This window comes from Muntiacus reevesi, chromosome X (genome assembly GCF_963930625.1).
Source record: "Muntiacus reevesi chromosome X, mMunRee1.1, whole genome shotgun sequence".
Taxonomy (NCBI): Eukaryota; Metazoa; Chordata; class Mammalia; order Artiodactyla; family Cervidae; genus Muntiacus; species Muntiacus reevesi.
Window position 1 is genome coordinate 34,944,786 of NC_089271.1, and position 18,588 is coordinate 34,963,373.

Genomic DNA, 18,588 nt, shown 5'->3' on the forward strand with positions numbered 1-18,588 from the left:
CCACAGACAGAGTGTGGGCCATCACAGAGGGCAAGTCTGGTGGCCGTGAAATGTGCCATGGTTAGTTTTTATGGGCTGGGTAATTTTGTATGCTAATGAGTGGGAGGATTCAGTTCAGTTCAGTAACTCAGTCATGTCTGACTCTTTGCAGTCCCGTGGACCGCAGCTTGCCAGGCCTCCCAGTCCTTCACTAACTCCCAGAGTTTACTCAAACTCATGCCCATTGAGTCAGTGATGCCATCCAACCATCTCATCCTCTGTCATCCCCTTCTCCTCCTGCCTTCCATCTTTCCCAGCATCAGGTCTTTTCTGATGAGTCAGTTCTTCACATCAGGTGGCCAAAGTATTGGAGTTTCAGCTTTAACATCAGTCCTTCCAATGAATATTCAGGACTGATTTCCTTTAGGATGGACTGGTTGGATCTCCTTGCAATCCAAGGGACTCTCAAGAGTCTTTTCCAACACCAGAATTCAAAAGCATCAATTCTTTGGCACTCAGCTTTCTTTGTAGTCCAACTCTCACATCCATACATGACTACTGGAAAAACCATAGCCTTGACTAGACGGGCCTTTGTTGGCAAAGTAATGTCTCTACTTTTTAATATGCTGTCTAGGTTGGTCATAGCTTCCCTTCCAAGGAGTAAGCATCTTTTAATTTCATGGCTGCAGTCACCATCTGCAGTGATTTTGGAGCCCCCAAAAATAAAGTCTGTCACTGTTTCCGCTGTTTCCCCATCGATTTGCCATGAAGTGATGGGATCAGATGCCATGATCTTAGTTTTCTGAATGTTGAGCTTTAAGCCAACTTTTTCACTCTCCTTTTTCACTTGCATCAAGAGTCTCTCTAGTTCTTCTTCACTTTTTGCCATAAGGGTGGTGTCATCTGCATATATGAGGTTATTGATATTTCTCCTGGCAGTCTTAATTCCAGCTTTTGTTTCATCCAGCCTGGCATTTGGCATGATGTACTCTGCACGTAAGTTAAATAAGCAGGGTGACGATATACAGTCTTGACGTACTCCTTTCCTGATTTGTAACCAGTGTGTTGCTCCATATCCAGTTCTCACTGTTGCTTCCTGACCTTCGTACAGATTTCTCCAGAGGCAGGCCAGGTGGTCTGGTATTCCCATCTCTTTCAGAATTTTCCACAGTTTATTGTGATCCACACAATCAAAGCCTTTGGCATAGTTAACGCAGAAATAAATTTTTTCTGGAACTCTCTTGCTTTTTTGATTATCCAACGGATGTTGGCAGTTTGATCTCTGGTTCCTCTGCCTTTTCTAAAACCAACTTGAACATCTGGAAGTTCACAGTTCACATACTGTTGAAGTCTGGCTTGGGGAATTTTGAGCATTGCTTTTCTAGCGTGTGAGATGAGTGCAGTTATGCGCTAATTTAACGTTCTTTGGCATTGCCTTTCTTTGGGAAGATTATTCTAGTTATTTTGGGGAAGGGGTGGATATTTCCAGGAATTGGGCCACTACCCACTCCTTGGTCTTTGACAGTTCCTTGGAAATATCATAGAGCTTCTGGGTGTGTTACTTAGCTTGCTGATTGAGGATCAAGGTCTAGTCTTGTCTGCCATCTTGGTCCCATTTGATTTTAATCCATTTACGTTGTATCCTTGAGCTATGTCACTCTTTCAGAAGTTGTGCCCTGCCCCTTTGCCTTCTGTTACAATACTATAGTGTATCTTCAAACATCTGCTAAAATGGTAGCTCTCATATTAACCATTCTTACTTTTTTTTTTTAATGTGGGAACAAGAGGTATCTCTCTGCATCCATGTATTTCAAATAATTCAATATTAGTCTAGTCTTTTTTTTCAATTGGAACCAAAATTGTTAGAAGAAAATGGTTTCCTTTTGGACAAGTTACAATAGTATTGATACCATTTCACTTTTTGACTCAAAATCTGTTTTTCTATCCACCTTTGCCCCAGACTGAATCCATTTGTCCTAAATCAGATCCATTCTCTATCTTTTTAACATCACCCCCTTCTTATGTGCAAGCCAAAATTCCAATCATTTTATTAAAGTAACTTCTCACCCCCAGGTCACAGGGCTTTGGGCGGAGGGATTAATAAGCAGCAAAGAAAGCAACTTGTTTGCTTTTCCCGGCCTCTTGAAGGTTGTGAGTCTTTAACTGACTTAGTATTTCTTCTAATTATACCTGGTGACATCTTGTCTTTGTTCTTTGTGCTATCCTATAGTATCTGCTGTTTTATTCTAGTAGGCATTGGTGATTGATTATACTTTTGTTTGGCCATTTTTTCTTTTGTAATCTGACTGTGGTATAAGCCTTTTATTTCAAACCATAATCAGTGCTGTTATGTCTCCTTTAATTTCCTTTGCCTTGTAGATTCAAGCTTTGCCCTTTGCCATCAATATCACTTAAAGAAGGGCAATTATACTTTATCTCTACCTTGGCTAGACTCTGTTATACTGGTCACCAAGCAGGGGGGGTTGCCTTATACTCTCAGGGTTTTCAAGAGTTTGACTGAGGTGATTTTGTTTTTCACTCCCCCTGTATTATTCTTCCTTGGACTTCCACAAAAAATAAAGGTAGAGCTGTGTTGGTATCTCTTGGTGGTTTAATCACTAAGTCGTGTCCAGTTCTTACAACCCCATGGTCTATAGTCCACCAGGCTCCTCAGTCCATGGAATTTTCCAGGCAGAAATACTGGAGTGGGTTGCCATTTCCTTCTCCAGGGGATCTTCCCAACCCAGAGATTGAACATGGGTCTCCTGCATTGCAGGCAGATTCTTTACCATCTGAACCACGGGGAAGCCCTATGATAGTATCTGTTATCCACACTGATATCTAGGCAAATCACCAATCCCTTCTGAGTCTGAACCAATGTTCTTGAATCTAATTTGTATGGCTAGACTCTCACTCCCTATGGATAAGGTTGTTCTTAGTTCTCCTGTAAATACCCTCAATGTTTAGTGAGCCTGACACCCAGGATGCACACATCTTAGAAAATTCTCAACAGGAGAATCCCTGTTACATTACCACCGAATTTTTCAGATAATGAGCTTTAGGAACTGAGGGTATTGACATCTAATTTTTTTTAGCAGACAGGAGCACAGAACAGAAGGAAGGTGTTTGAAAAATATCTATAATGGTTTCTTTCCTCTTTTGCAAGAAGTCTATACTAGTATTTGTCCCTAGTTGGCAGCATCTGCTTAAATACCTTTATAGTTTATATACCACAGTCTGAAGCATACCACATGTTATTTCCATACTATTTTTCTAAGTAAGGGAGTGTTATAGTAACCTATGTTTTTCTTCCTAATCATTCTTACTTATGAAGCAGTGTTAGGATTATAGGCTCTTGTATATGCTGTCTGGGTCTATCCAGATTCCCATTGATGGGCTTTTCCATCCCTCTCTCAGTTGTGAGTGTTTGTCCCCTTCTCCAGGGTATTGCCCTTGGCTAGAGGAAGATGCCTCATGCACAGATACCTAGGAAATTAAGTCTAACCAATACACTAGTGTTGGTTACTATCAGCTTACCCAACCCACTCCCTCCTCCCTGCACCCCATCTGACCCCATGAGATCAGGTTGAGTCTGTATTCTAAAACTACCCCTTCTCATAGCTTCTTGCCCTTCCCTATTCTGCTTCTCTCCATTACCCACAGGTTCCTCCAGAGAGCTCTCCGTCAGTAAATCACTTGCATTGGGATCTCTCAGACACTACCATATTTTACACTACTGGCAGTCTAATACCCATTATTAGCTATGTTAACAGTAGAAAAGGCAGTCTAAGAACCTGTTACCACTTTTAAGGTCTTGAGAATTCATTAAGCTGTGTGTTCGCTCTCAGTAATATTCTGTAAGACAGTGTTGCAGTAAATCTACATCCAACATACCTTTTATCCTGGCCTTGTATATTCAGTGTGGATTTATAGGTGAGAGAGAATACATCAGATACTGTGATTAGTAGACTTTAACGGTCTTTTTATTTTTTATTCCTTCTGCTTAGAATTCTGAAAATATGATAGAAAGCATCAAATATTTCCTGCAATCTAAAGTTTACTTTGTAAAACTTATTAGGTCTTGTTGGATATTTCTGTGAATTTCTTCTTAGTTTCTAATGTGTCTTGATACTAAAAGAAATAGCGTAAAAACTAGTCCAGCCAAAGCTACCATCTGTATTTCTATTCAGAGCTTTTCCTTTATGTCCCTAATGAGCATTTATATCCAGATGAAGTGGTCTGGATCATTTAGATGGAAACAAGAAAAATTGCCATTTGACTTTTTTTTCAGTGTGGGACTGAGTCCATGCAGTCAAACCTGTTGGTTCCCTCCATAAGATACAATCCTAACTCTTAAAAAATTTAAGCATGCCTATAACACTTTTAAATAACTTACCTCTCAAATGAGAGAGAAGGTATACCTGGGCTTAAAAACATGTATTATTGAAGCCACAGTAGTCTTAGATTATATAAGGAGCCTCATTCTCCATTATCCCAGAAACCTTTCAATTTTCTGAAACCCAGAGGTAAGCTCAAAGCAGCTCATTCCAAATTCAGAATTCAGTAAGTTTTGGAATTCTAAAATAGAACATTGAGTTCACACTCACAAGATCATACTTTTCTGCCTATGAGATTTATGTTTGGAGATTTGAATCTTGAAAGACACTGGCACCTTGCAGTGGCGGCACCTGTTGTCTGAGCCCAGCCCGCTGCCTCTGTGCTGAGCCCTCTTCTCCAGCACAAACTGCCTTTCCTCCTGTGAGTTGCCACGTGGTAATTTCCTATCTTTTCCTACCAGATGAGATTAGCCAGTCAACCCTAACAGCCTTTCATAAACCTAAAAATCTGAGAGAAAGCTTGTTCGTTTCCTCTCAGCATATCCTTTTCTCAGTAGTCCTCTAAGATCCTTATGGCAGTTATCTGACCTCATCTTCATACTGCGTTTACTAAGGTGATGGGTAGGTCCTGTTAAGGCACAGAAAGCAATTAAAAAATAGAAGTCCTGTTGTGCTGTGTCCCCAAGGTATATGTATTTTTCCATAATAATGAAAATCTGTTTTAAGGGAACATGCTCTATTTCTACACAGAGTGTTCTTTAAAAAAGTTAAATTTCCGTGATACCTCATTACATGTCTTAAGTTCCTTAGCAGGATAAATTCAGTTTCCAGGCAATCTATTCGGCTCCACTAAACCGTAACTTCATAGTACATCTTAATATTTAGTAAGATTTAAATTATATAAAATTTTTACTGTGTGTGCACTAATCTAAAATACTTTAAAAACATTTTTCTTTCATTAGAACAGCCTGGAGAATACACAGCTGATATCCCTATGCGTTTAAATGATAATCCAATTTGCTATCGAATGTTACATCTGCTTGGAGAGATAAAATCACCTAAGTTATTATTTGTTCCTCCTTTCATATTTTTTAATCCTGTTCCTTTGGATGTACCAGCTGTGATGGATGTCAACATTTTACCTCAGAACTATTTCAGGTAAACACCTAATGTGAATTTACCACATCTTCTTCAAGTACTTTTGTGTTTCTGTCTGTGTTATATGTCATGAGCAATGTCTAACTGTTTCTATAGATGGAGTGAACTTTTAAAATATTTAACTGTACATTTAAATTAAAAATACCCCCAAGAGCTCATTTAGTTATCTCAGTTTTTAAATTTTCTTGCCCACTCTCACCACTACTATTCAACATAGTGTTGGAAGTTTTGGCCACAGCAATCAGAGCAGAAAAAGACATAAAAGGAATCCAGATAGGAAAAGAAGAAGTGAAACTCTCGCTGTTTGCAGATGACATGATCCTCTACATAGAAAACCCTAAAGACTCTTCCAGAAAATTACTAGAGCTAATCAATGAATATAGTAAAGTTGCAGGATATAAAATTAACACACAGAAATCCCTTGCATTCCTATACACTAACAATGAAAAAACAGAAAGAGAAATTAAGGAAACAATACCATTCACCATTGCAACAAAAAGAATAAAATACTTAGGAGTATATCTACCTAAAGAAACAAAAGACCTATACATAGAAAACTATAAAACACTGATGAAAGAAATCAAAGAGGACACAAACAGATGGAGAAACATACCGTGTTCATGGATTGGAAGAATCAATATTGTCAAAATGGCTATTCTACCCAAAGCAATCTATAGATTCAATGCAATCCCTATCAAGCTACCAACGGTATTTTTCACAGAACTAGAACAAATAATTTCACAATTTGTATGGAAATACAAAAAACCTCGAATAGCCAAAGTAATCTTGAGAAAGAAGAAAGGAACTGGAGGAATCAACCTGCCTGACTTCAGACTCTATTATAAAAATTTTTGATATGTCTAATTTTGTGATTTAAGAAGCAAGCTTAAAACTTCAGTGTATTACTTTTCTTTTATTCCATGAAATTACCGATCTAGTGCCTTTTAAAACATGAACTTGTTCTCAAGTTTCATTGGTGGTCCGTAGTCCAGGTTAGTGAAGTGTTCACTGCTCAAGATCTCAGTAGGCAGAAATCAGGATGTGGACTATAGCAGCACATCATCTGTGACTCAGTACTCCTCCAAATTGGCAGAATTAATCCTTGTAGTTGTAGGACTCAGGCATCATTTTTTTTGCTGGCTGTTTGCTTGGGCAACTCTCAGCTCTTATGGGCCACCCTCAAGTCCTAGACATGTGGTTCCCTTCTTACAATGTGGTATTTAACTCATTCAAAGCCAGAAGTACACCATCTCTTTGACTTTTGTCTCTCACGTGATTAAATTTGATTCACCCATGATTGCATCCCTTTTGCTTACTCAAATTCCATTAACTAGGGATCTTCATTACATATGGAAGGTCCCTTTACTATTGCCATATAGCATAAGTTAATCATCAAAGTAGTGTCTCATCATATTTATAGGTTCTGCCACCCAAGGAATGGGAATTATGCAGTTTGTACACCAAGGAACAGGACTCTTGGTGGCCATCACAGAATTCTACCTATCATAGTGCACATGCTATAAAGAAATGTTACCTGTTTGCATTTTTAAAAAATTGATAAGCAGCTCAAGCCCCATTACTCTATTGGACTAGATACATTATGAGTCCTCACATTACAAAACAGATAGAGCCTGTATGTGTGTGTGTATAAAACTGTTGGAATACTGAGAAGCGTGAGAGGTCTCTAAAGGACTGAGAACAAACCAAAACATACATACTTATAAGCTGAAACCAGAGTAGGAGTGGTGAACTGGATCAACATACCAAATACAGGCTTGTTTCTAAATCTTAAGACAATTTCAAGATAGGAAAACTTAATCTCAGATCCCTGGATTAATCCAGGGACACTGGAAGAGGCTAAAATGATTCCATGTCAGTAAGTCCTTCTATCTTTCAGTAGGAACAAGCAAATCTTCTCTAGATCAGTGGTTCTTAAACTTTGAGATGTGTGTGTGTGTGTGTGTGTGTGTGTGTATAAAACCTCTGCTTTTGAAAAATCCATCCGAAAATTCTGAGATATTTATTTTCTAATGGATTTTTCAAAAGCAGAGGTTATTAGATCCTATGTCTAGAATTTATGATTCAGTAAGCCTGGAATGGGATATAATAATTCATATTCTTAATAAGTTTCCAAATGATATTGATACTCCTGTTCATAAAATGAACAGGAATTTCTACTCAAAATGAAGTCATCCTCAATTTTGGCCTATATTTCAGTTTTCATAGATTGCTAACAGCCAGACAGGAGCACAGTGTCACGCATGACAAAACTCACCAGGAGGGAAGACACCATAACTTAGAGTCAGCACAAACAGTCTTAAGATTTAGACTCTTAAATAATTCAAATATTGGATTTATCAGATATAAAGTATAAGTATTTTGTTAAAAAAAGATGACATTATAGAAATTAGTAATTAACATGGGATTGTATAATGTAGATTGGAAAATGAACCAAATATATCTTTTAGAAATTTTAAAATAAAGCATGTAAGGTTAAATTTTAAGGGCATCCATTAAACCTAAACATAGAAACAAACAAAACTTCAGTTAACTTTACAAGAGAAGCACACTTTTTAAATGAAGGGGAAACCAAAACAAAAATGATGGCAAAAACTCAAAATAGTTGAGAATGCAGTGGAATGTAAATAAACTGACCATTTAAAAGACAGAGGCTCTTAGAGTAAAGAAGAAAAAATTCCAACTTCCTATTTTAAAAAGTATGTATGAAATGTAAGGACAAAAAAGATTAAAATAAAGTGGGTCATCTCAACTTCACAGCTGTTGATATTTTGAGGATAATAGTTCCTTTTTTAAATTAAAGTCTATCCTATACTTTGTAGGATATTAAGTAGCCTCCCCCTCTAACCCCGCAGTAGTGAAAGAAAAAAATAATAATAATAAAATGTCTTCACACATTGCTACATTTCTCCTTGGGAGCAAAACCATTCCTAGTTGAGAACTATCAAGTTAAAATATTGATTTACATTACATTAAAATAGTTATTATGATCATTTCCATAGATGCAGAAAAAAAAGCATTTGACAAAATTTAAAAATAGTTTATCATAAAACTCTTAAACAGTAATAAAAGAGAAGTTATTTAAGTTGGCAAAGTTTTCTGTCATAAACCTAGAGGAGACATTATTATGGATACTGGAATATAAATAAATTGCCTTTAAATAAAAAAGGCAAGGATGCCTATTATCACTGTCTCTCTAACATGTTTTACTAGAGAACCTAGTCCATGCCAGAAGTTAAGAGAAATAAAATATGTGAGGATAGAAAAATAAGCTTCAGAACCAGCATTAGCTGTTGATTAGGAGATTTCCATATAGGAAATGAAAAGAATGTATACACAGTTATTTAAAGCTATGAAGATCATTTATCAAGATAAACAAATGTAAATCCAATATTTAAAGTTCAGTAGTATTTCAGCACACAACATTTAGAACATGCAACTGTAAAACTACTATCCTTAAAAACATTAACAATTGAAGTAATAGGAAGAATTGTATGTGACTATATGGAGAAAATTATAAATCTTAAATTGAAGAACTCATAAATAAATGAAGATTTAATATTCAGGATTGTAAAAAGCACAGTTCTCCACAAATCAACTTAGATTTTTCATGCAACTGCAATAAAAATTCAAATAAAAATTTTCATCAAGATTGACAAATTCTAAATCTTATATGGAAAAATCAAGGGTCAGGAATAGCCACACCACCCCTGAAGAAGAAGAAGAAGGTGAGAAAGGTTTGCCTGCCCAAATACCAAGAGTGAATCGATGTGACAGTGGTGCAGTGATAGATTAAATGAGCGAAGGAATCAGTAGACTTGAAAACAGCCCACACATGGACAGATACTGAATATATGACAAAGGCAGTATAGATCTTTGGAGAAAAAAGATTACTATTCAATAAATGGTGCTGAGATAATTAACTGTATGAAATAGTTCAAACTGGATTCCTGTCTACCTAATACATGAAAAGTCACTACACATCAATTAAAAGGCAAAATGTAAAAAAAGAGAAAACACTTTTAATGTCAGTGGGTAGAAAAAGATTTCTTAAACATGACTTAAAATTATGCTAACAGTAAAATAAATAATTGATAAGAATTCATCAGAAAAACATCAAATAGCAGAAATGTTGACAAAAAGTTTCAATAGATATTTCACAGATAAAATAGAAAACACATGAAAAAATATACAGTAATTGACCTCTTTGTAAACTTGAAAGTGAGAATTAGTGACTACAGCAAGATATCATTTTGTTTGTCTTAGATAGGCAATCATTAGGAAGTCAGGCTACCAGTTAAAGTATCAGTGAGTAAGAACACAGTAGATAATACTATGAAAGGTGTAATATCTGCATATTTCACAGCCCAACATTTCCACTTCACAGTATATACAAGAAAAATACATCAGGGAAATGCAAATCAAAACCACAATGAGGTGTCACCTCACACTTATCAGAATGGCTGTTCTCACAAAGGCAATGAATAATCAATGTTGCCAAGGATATATGGAGAAAAGGGAACTCTAGTTCACTGTTGGTGGGAGTGGACATTGCTGCAGCCACTATGGCACACAGCATGGCGGGTCCTCAAAAAATTAAAAATAGAGCTATCATACGATCCAGTAATTCCACATCTGGGTGTATATCCAAAGAAAACAAAAATGCTACACCCCAGTGTTCATAGCAACATTATTTATAATAGCCAAGGTATGGGAGCAACCTGAGTGCCCATCGATAGACTAATGGATAAAGAAGATGTGTATATATTCGACATATTCAATGGAATATTGTTTGGCCCTAAAAAAAAATTAAGTTTTACCATTCACAGCAAACATGGATGGGCCTGGAAGGTATTATGCTTAGTGAAGTAAGTCAGATAAAGACAGGTACTGTGTGTTTTCACTTATGTGTAAAATCTAAAAGATAAAACAAATGAGTATAACAAAAGAGAAACAGATTTATAGATACAGAGGAAAAAATAGTAATGGGGAAGGGACAAGATAAGGGAAGCGGATTAAAAGGTACAAACCACTATGTATAAAATAAATAAGCTACAAAGATATATTTTACAACACAGGGAATATAACTAATATTTTATAATAACATAAGTGTTGAATCAGTATGCTGTACATCTGAAAATAATATAACATTGAAAATCAACTATACTTAAAAACTCTTGCACATGTGTACTACAAGGTATGTTTGAAATTATTCATAGTTGCATTATTCAGAATAGTGAAATCTGGGAACTACACAAATGTCCAGTGACATATGAGGGTATAATTAATTTGTGATATATATGCACGTGAATGAATATTCTATATCTGTGATGTGGAGGAATTTTAATAAGACAATTGTATTAGGAATCTTAGGAAACAAAATACTGAAATTCATTAAAAGAAAGTCAAAAGAAGGCTGCATATATTGATACCCTGTATATAAAATGACAAAAAATGACAATGAAACAAATTTATATTTAAAAATATATGCCTGTCCATAGATAGAAAGAAATAGATGTAAAGAGTGGTCAGTTGACATGTTAAAAATGTATAAATTGTGGGAATTTGTGTACCATTATTTTCGTAAACTACCAAATCTTAGACCCACCTCAGAGCTTCTCTAGTTCAATACTTTATTTTGCAGTTAATCATTCTGAGATCCAAAGAAAACAAGCGAGTGTGACAAAAATTAATGAAAATCATCGAAGTTGAAAAGCATAGAATGGCCATTAGCTTCTAACATTTGGCTTACAAGATATGATGAGTGCTTACTTGTGCCTCAGGGAATTGCTCTAAATACAATTTTGTGAGAGAGTGTAGTTCTTGAACATTAACTTGGCAACTCTGGGATTCACAATTTTTTCAAGATTCGATCTTATAAGTAGATATTAAACTCTGTTGCTTGAATAGGAAATAGAAATGACTTGAATTATATTGTGCTAGAAATTACTTTTTTTGGTCAACAAACATTGTCTCATATATGAATTAATCTTTGCTCTTTCAGCTTTTGAATTAATGTATAATGGTATCAACTTTAAAACTACTTCAAGTTAAAATCAGAATCTTAACATGATATAATGAAATGAACATGTAAAAGGAACTGTAGAAATGATGTAACCTTTTCTTATTATATATGCAATAAAACTAATAGTGTTAATGACTTATCCAAAGACATTTAGTTAATTAGCAACAGAATTGGACTCAAACCTGATTTATAAACTGCTTTCTCATGCTTTATCCCGTGAACCATATGAGTTTAAACTAGTTGAAGTTGAGAACTTGTTTTACTTTTTGTAGTTAATTAGCTGAATAATCCTTCTGATTAAAATACTAGAGAAATAGGATTCACATTTGATAACATGTCTTATTTGCTATAGGAACCTGCATATATAATAAAGCAAAGTAATACGGTGAAATATTTATTGACAGCTAAAAGTTATCAGGTATTAATTAAAATTAGAAGTGAATAATAGGGCTTCCTTGGTGGTCCAGTGGTTAAGAATTCGCCTTGCAATATACAGGACACAGGTTTGATCCCTGGTGCCGGAAGATCCCACATGCCGCAGAGCAGTTAAGCCCATGTGCCACAACTGCTGAGCCAGTGCACTAGAGCCCATGGCTGCAGCTACCGAAGCCTGTACACCCAGAACACATGCTGTGTGCAACAAGAGAAGCCACCACAATGAGAAGCTCACACACCTCATCTGGAGAGGGACTCACACTCTTCACACCTAGAGAAAGCCCACACAGCAACCAAGACCGAGCCTAGCTAAAAATAAATAAATAAATCAACCGTAAAAAAAGAAGTGGATACTATATACTATGCTATTAAAAACCACAAACACTTTTAGACTGGCTAAATTATAGTATATAATGAAATATAGTGTATAGTATACTATATAGTTTATTAGTATATATAGTTTAGTACATATTAGTATCATTAGGATTAGTATATAGTCTTAGTATGGTATATAATACATATAGTATTAATGAAGTGTATATAGTATATCATGAAATATGTGAACATTAAGTATTAATAGAATATTTAAATGGCAATGATTGAAAAATATTCATGTTATATATGTACAGTGCTTAACTGTATGCAGATTAAAAATAGGTTATGTGTATTTGTTATTAGTACTTAGTCTACATCCAATAAAGCTTTAGCTATTAAAGGGATGATTTTTAGTAAATTTTTTTTAGGACATATTTAAGACAATACTGTTTTTATCATGGTTGTGATTAAAAACACATTGTACTTGATCAGGCATTTAAACTCTGTTTTTTAATCCCGAGAGGACAAAAGGAATTTTTCATCATCTCATGCAGATTATCATATTATCAATTTTACTTATATTGTGACCAGAAAATGAGGAATGATATAAAAATATATTTAGGAGTTTGGCATGTTATTGTAAATATTTGTTTTAATTTTTCTGATGATTCAAAAAACAGAGGAAAGCACATTTAAACCCAATTACTTGCACATACTTTGAGCTAATTTTTTTTTTTTAATTTTAAACAGGAATTCAACTTTAAGTGTCCGCATATCCCCAGCAAAGCTTCTTGATGGTAATGAGATTCAGCCTCTTTCTGTGAGTTTTCCAAAAGGCAGAGTCATTGTGGGCTCTTCCTTTGGAATTAATGCTTCACTCCCCTGCCGTCTCAGCTTCAAGTCATCTAAATCTGTATCACTTTTCACTCATGTTCTTTTCTGCGATAGCAGAAATAACTGGTAAGACATTTAAATGTTGATTCCTTTGTATCTGACAGTGAAGAATAATAGGTTTATATTCTACACTATTATAAAATGTTAAAAAGAAAGATATCTAAACTAATGACTTTGGACATAACATTTTTTTTAAGTTCCAAATGCGATGTTGCTTTCATGAGAAACAGTGTGATAGTGGCTGCCAGCATATACTCTGGGGCTAGGCTGCCTGGATTTGAGTACTGGCTCTGTTAACTTTGGTGAAGTTAAGTAATCTTCTGAGTCTCTCGGTTCTCTCATCTCTAAAATGGGGGTCATAGCAGAACCTGTCTATTCTCTGATAATGGGAAACTTGTTGAGTTGATTATTATTGTGTTATTGTACAGGAACTGGCACAAAGGAAATGCCAGGTTAGTATTTAATGAAAATGAGAAACATCAGCGTAACAAGTTTCCAGACAAAGGAACATGTTACATGTTCCTTTGACAGGTTCAAGGAAATTAAAATACATCTAGGTTAAGCCATGTTTCTGGATTTCTTAAGATGTAGGACCAGAAATTTCACTTTTACATTTTACCTTGAGATGATTTGACTTGTCAGATGGCGAACAGTGAATGTATAGAGCAATGAAGTGTGTTTTGAAAAAAAAAAAAAGTTCATGGTGTAGAGTGAATTGTATACTAAAAATGAGTATGTACTCCATGTGATAATTTATTAACTCTTAGTGAGGTGATTATATAGTATATTCATAGTCAAAGGATTGATTCATGCATTAAAAATTAGAAGAGTGAGATACAGATGTACTGAAATGTTGCATCCAAGGAAAAGTGTGGTGGATCCAGGACCCAGCTTGTGGAGTTCTGAGCTCCAGCTTCCATGTCCCTTTCTCACATATGTTGATGGATAAAATTACCTAAAGTATACCTCTCAGACTATTTTTCTCTTTTAATGCTAGCAGTCCATCTTTTGTTGACATTTAAAAAACAACAGCAGCTTCTTTTAATGGCATTGCTTTAGACTTCTATCAAGAACTGAACTCTATGCCTCCATCCTGGGATACTTCTATCTTTTTGTACATTACTGACCTTGTTTATAGAAGTTTAACTTTACTTTGCTCTAGTCCACAAATTTGGATTTTGCCAAAAGCATTAAGTAAGGTGTACCTTTGAGCTCACAAATAAAAATCATGAATAACTTCTCCATGAATGCCTTAAAGGTAATGAAGGCTCAGACCACATTCACAGGGTGAGGAAGGAAAGAGGTTCAGTAAATGCTGTGCGAACTGGATGGCTTCTTGGATGGTGGCGCAGTTGCCTCTAAGAGAGGTATGAATAGGTTTCGCTGTTACACTGTGTTATGTCTAGTCAGCAAACAAGATGTTAGGAGACCTGAAAACAGCCTCTAGAAAGAGGAGAGTCATATATTTGATGATGATGGTTTTCTTGTCTTTTTGTTGTTGTATGTTTCCTTTCAGCCTTGAGACTCATTTATTCTCAACTAGTTTTCCCCACGCTTCTTCCCTTACCTTAAACTCCATTTCAACCTTAAGCGGGTTTGAGATAAGGTAGAGCTTTGAAACTAATTTAGAAACTTCAAAAATTATAAATGGGCTATAAAAGCGTTGTCCACATACAAAGAAATATTCCCTGGAACCTTAATACTGGCAAATCTTTTTACTAATGCCTTGTTAACTCCTTATCTGGTTTCCCATAGTGCATATGATCACCTCTTCTGTAAGAGGGCTAACATGAGTCACTGAAAATGAATAAAAGAAATCTAAGTGACTTATTTATCAAAAAGATATGTGAATGTGCTATTCAGGTATCAGCTGTTTTCTTCTAGAAAGTGGTTCTTTTGTCTGAACACTAGAATCACCTCAGGAGTTTTAAAAACTGCATATGTGTGCATTCTCAGTTGTGTCCAACTCTTCATGACCCCATGGACTGAAGCCTGCCAGGCTCTTCTGTCCATGGGATTCTCCAGGCAGGAATACTGAAGTGGGTTGTCATTTCCTTCTCCAAGGAATCTTCCCCACCCAGAGATGGAACCTGTGTCTTCTGCATTGCAGGCAGATTCTTTACTGCTGAGCCTTTAGCCTCCTTCTAACTCAGAGATAATACAATTTTTCTGGAAGGTGACCTAGGCATTGCAAGTTTTAAAAACTCCTGATAGCTTATGGTGAACCCTGTTGGATTTGTGATCTCTGAAGAAGAAGATTTAGCTTTGGGACAAGGGACCAGGCTTGGTTATTCATAGCTTTCATGTGGCAGAAGTTTTATTATAGTGAAAAAGGACAAAGAAAGCTTCTGAGAAAGAAGAGTGCCCCCCTTGCTAGTCTGATCAAGGCATTATAAACTTTCACCAGACCCACTCCTACAACGTGAGATAACAAGATTAGTCAGAAGGTTTTTGTTAATAAGGAGAAACATGTCCTTCAGCAAGATACATTGTCGTTATATAATCATTAATACAGAGCCTAAGGAAAAACATACCCTTGAGCAAGATGAGTTTTGTTGTGTGATCATTAGCTCTGGGTTTAGAGAAAATAATGTCTGATGTGACTAGGACAAAGCAATGTAGGAAAAAAAGTTTTTCCTTTTCTCCTCCTTGAGAGCCCCAGACCCATTTTTCCTCCTCAGATACCCTGGACTTCTTATCAGCCTTACCTAAGAATTAATTCTCTCACCCCCATGTGGTTCTAATTGGAAGCCAAAATTGAGAACCCTTGCTCTAGGTTGCAGAGAAGGCAATGACAACCCACTCCAGTACTCTTGCCTGGAGAATCCCAGGGACGGGGGAGCCTGGTGGGCTGCCGTCTATGGGGTCGCACAGAGTCGGACACGACTGAAGCGACTTAGCAGCAGCAGCTCTAGATTGTCAAACGTTACCCTGTATTTGACTCACTTGGAGGACTTGTTAAAACAGCTTCTGAATCTCATCCCCAGAGTTACTGATTATTTTCAGTCTCGAATGGGGCTTGCAAGTGGCATGTGTACCAGTTTCCCATTTGATGCTGAGGTTGCTGGTCTGAGGACAGAAACTGAAGTTGTTTGACATCCGGAATTTCAGGTCCACCCTAGATCTAAGAAATCAGTGTGTGTGTGTGTGTGTGTGTGTGTGTGTGTGTGTGTGTGTGTGTGTGTGTGTGTGTGTGTGTGTGTGTGTGTGTGTGTGTGTGTGTGTGTGTGTGTGTGTGTGTGTGTGTGTGTGTGTGTGTGTGTGTGAAAGTTTGTGGAGCACTGGATCTAAAAAGAATGAATAAAGGAAAAACCTATTTAGAAAGATTAAACAGTGGAACACTTAAACATTTGTTAGGAAATAAAATTACCACTAGAAAATGGTATTGCTGTGAGATCTTTAGACAAAATACCCATCTTTCTTTTAGAGTAAGTTTGGTTTAGTTTACTAATACATTATTTAACTTTATCTATTTAAGATACCTATATTGTAAAGTATAATGCGAAATTCATAGTGGAGGAAATTGAAGTGCTACTATGTTTATCTTTTAGACCGTCACCCATTTGTAGAGTGAGAGAACCAACATTTTGAGATCAAGTCTTGTTATCGCTGTCACACAACTTTTCTTCCCTTTAACTTTTCAAGTTCTAGGATTTTATTGCTGTAACATGGTCAGTTTAGTAAGAAATCTGAATAAAATTGAGTTATGATACATCACATAGTGATGTATAATTGATTACATGAATAGGAAGATTTTGATGTTTTAATACAAGTTAGACCACAGGTTTTGTTTTAAATGAGAGGCCATTTAGGAATATTCAATAAGAATGACACAGGGATATTTGGTAGATGAGGTTGAACTGAAATGAAGACTACTAGTCAGCTTGTATATCCTCACCAGTGTATAAAATCTTGAAACAATTTTTGGCTGGTTGGTAACCAGGCACTGTCCTAAGTACTCATGCAGTATACCTGGCCTGCCCTGATAATTCCTACTGGACCTTGGAGCCCGTCAGGACCTAATAACTAAAGAACTAAATGCTGTCGTAGTCAGAGTTCTAAGCATCTGGTAGTATTTTGTTTTGGGTCCGTCTCAGCGTGTCAATGATGATACTATTGGCTAGGAATGCTGGAGGCACTCAACCTGGTCCCTTAGTACTTATGGTAGCCCCCACAGACATTTCCTCTTTCAGAACCAATATTGTGGCTGGACCTGCCTTTTTGGTTCCTATTGTGGTCATAAGATATACCTCAGCAACAGCCATCAGGGAACTTTGAAAAAACAAGGTCTTTTACTCATAGAGTGTACCTGGCTTGCCTAGGGCCGTGCATTGAGGTGGGGGGTGGGTGGAGATGGGGAGCAATTGAGCAAAGGTCTGAGTTCTGCCTTTATTAGGATCTCGGGTGGGATACCTAGGGTTTTGTACATTCACTCTTCATTGGTGACTTTATTTTTTATTTTTTTTTTAAATTTTATTTTATTAGTTGGAGGCTAATTACTTCACAACATTGCAGTGGGTTTTGTCATACATTGACACGAATCAGCCATAGAGTTACACGTATTCCCCATCCCAATCCCCCCTCCCACCTCCCTCTCCACCCGACTCCTCTGGGTCCTCCCAGTGCACCAGGCCCGAGCACTTGACTCATGCATCTCACCTGGGCTAGTGATCTGTTTCACCATAGATAATATACATGCTGTTCTTTCAAAACATCCCACCCTCACCTTCTCCCACAGAGTTCAAAAGTCTGTTCTGTACTTCTGTGTCTCTTTTTCTGTTTTGCATATAGGGTTATCATTACCGTCTTTCTAAATTCCATATATATGTGTTAGTATGCTGTAATGTTCTTTATCTTTCTGGCTTACTTCACTCTGTATAATGGACTCCGGTTTCATCCATCTCATTAGAACTGATTCAAATGAATTCTTTTTAACGGCTGAGTAATATTCCATTGGTGACTTTAAAATGTAAGTGAGTGAATTAAAGCTCAGGAGAGGAAAAGCTAGTGGTCTATCTGGTCGGTTATCTAGGTCAACCAGAACTTTCTAAGAAGAAGAATTCCATGGGTGCAACAGCCTGGCTCTGCATCTCTTGGGAGGCTGGCAGTTTATTTATTTCAAATGGATGTCTTCGAAGGGAATGTCTCAACAATCAACAGTTTAATGTGAGGCATTTACATTACAATCAGGCAAGCTCATTGTCAGTCCCTTAAACAACATATTAACATACATCTCCCTTTTAGAGTGTATGGTTCATTGATATTGAAAAATGAACATTTTGAATATCATCGCCATTTTCATATGAAATGTGATTGTCTTTCCAAAAAACATAGTTAATGTGGTTCTAAGGACAATAAGTGGAGAAGGCAATGGCACCCCACTCCAGTGTTCTTGCCTGGAAAATCCCATGGATGGGGGAGCCTGGT

At 36.6% G+C, this 18,588-nt stretch overlaps 1 protein-coding gene across 1 annotated transcript in view; it reads left to right on the top strand.

The window, feature by feature from the left end:
* The window catches only part of CFAP47 (cilia and flagella associated protein 47), a 490,506-nt gene that overhangs the window by 126,366 nt on the left and 345,552 nt on the right, over positions 1-18,588 (top strand). The window contains exons 25-26 of the mRNA XM_065916701.1: positions 5,279-5,474; positions 13,018-13,227. Coding sequence (XP_065772773.1) covers positions 5,279-5,474; positions 13,018-13,227 — 406 coding nt within the window. The remainder of the gene's footprint in view (positions 1-5,278; positions 5,475-13,017; positions 13,228-18,588) is intronic.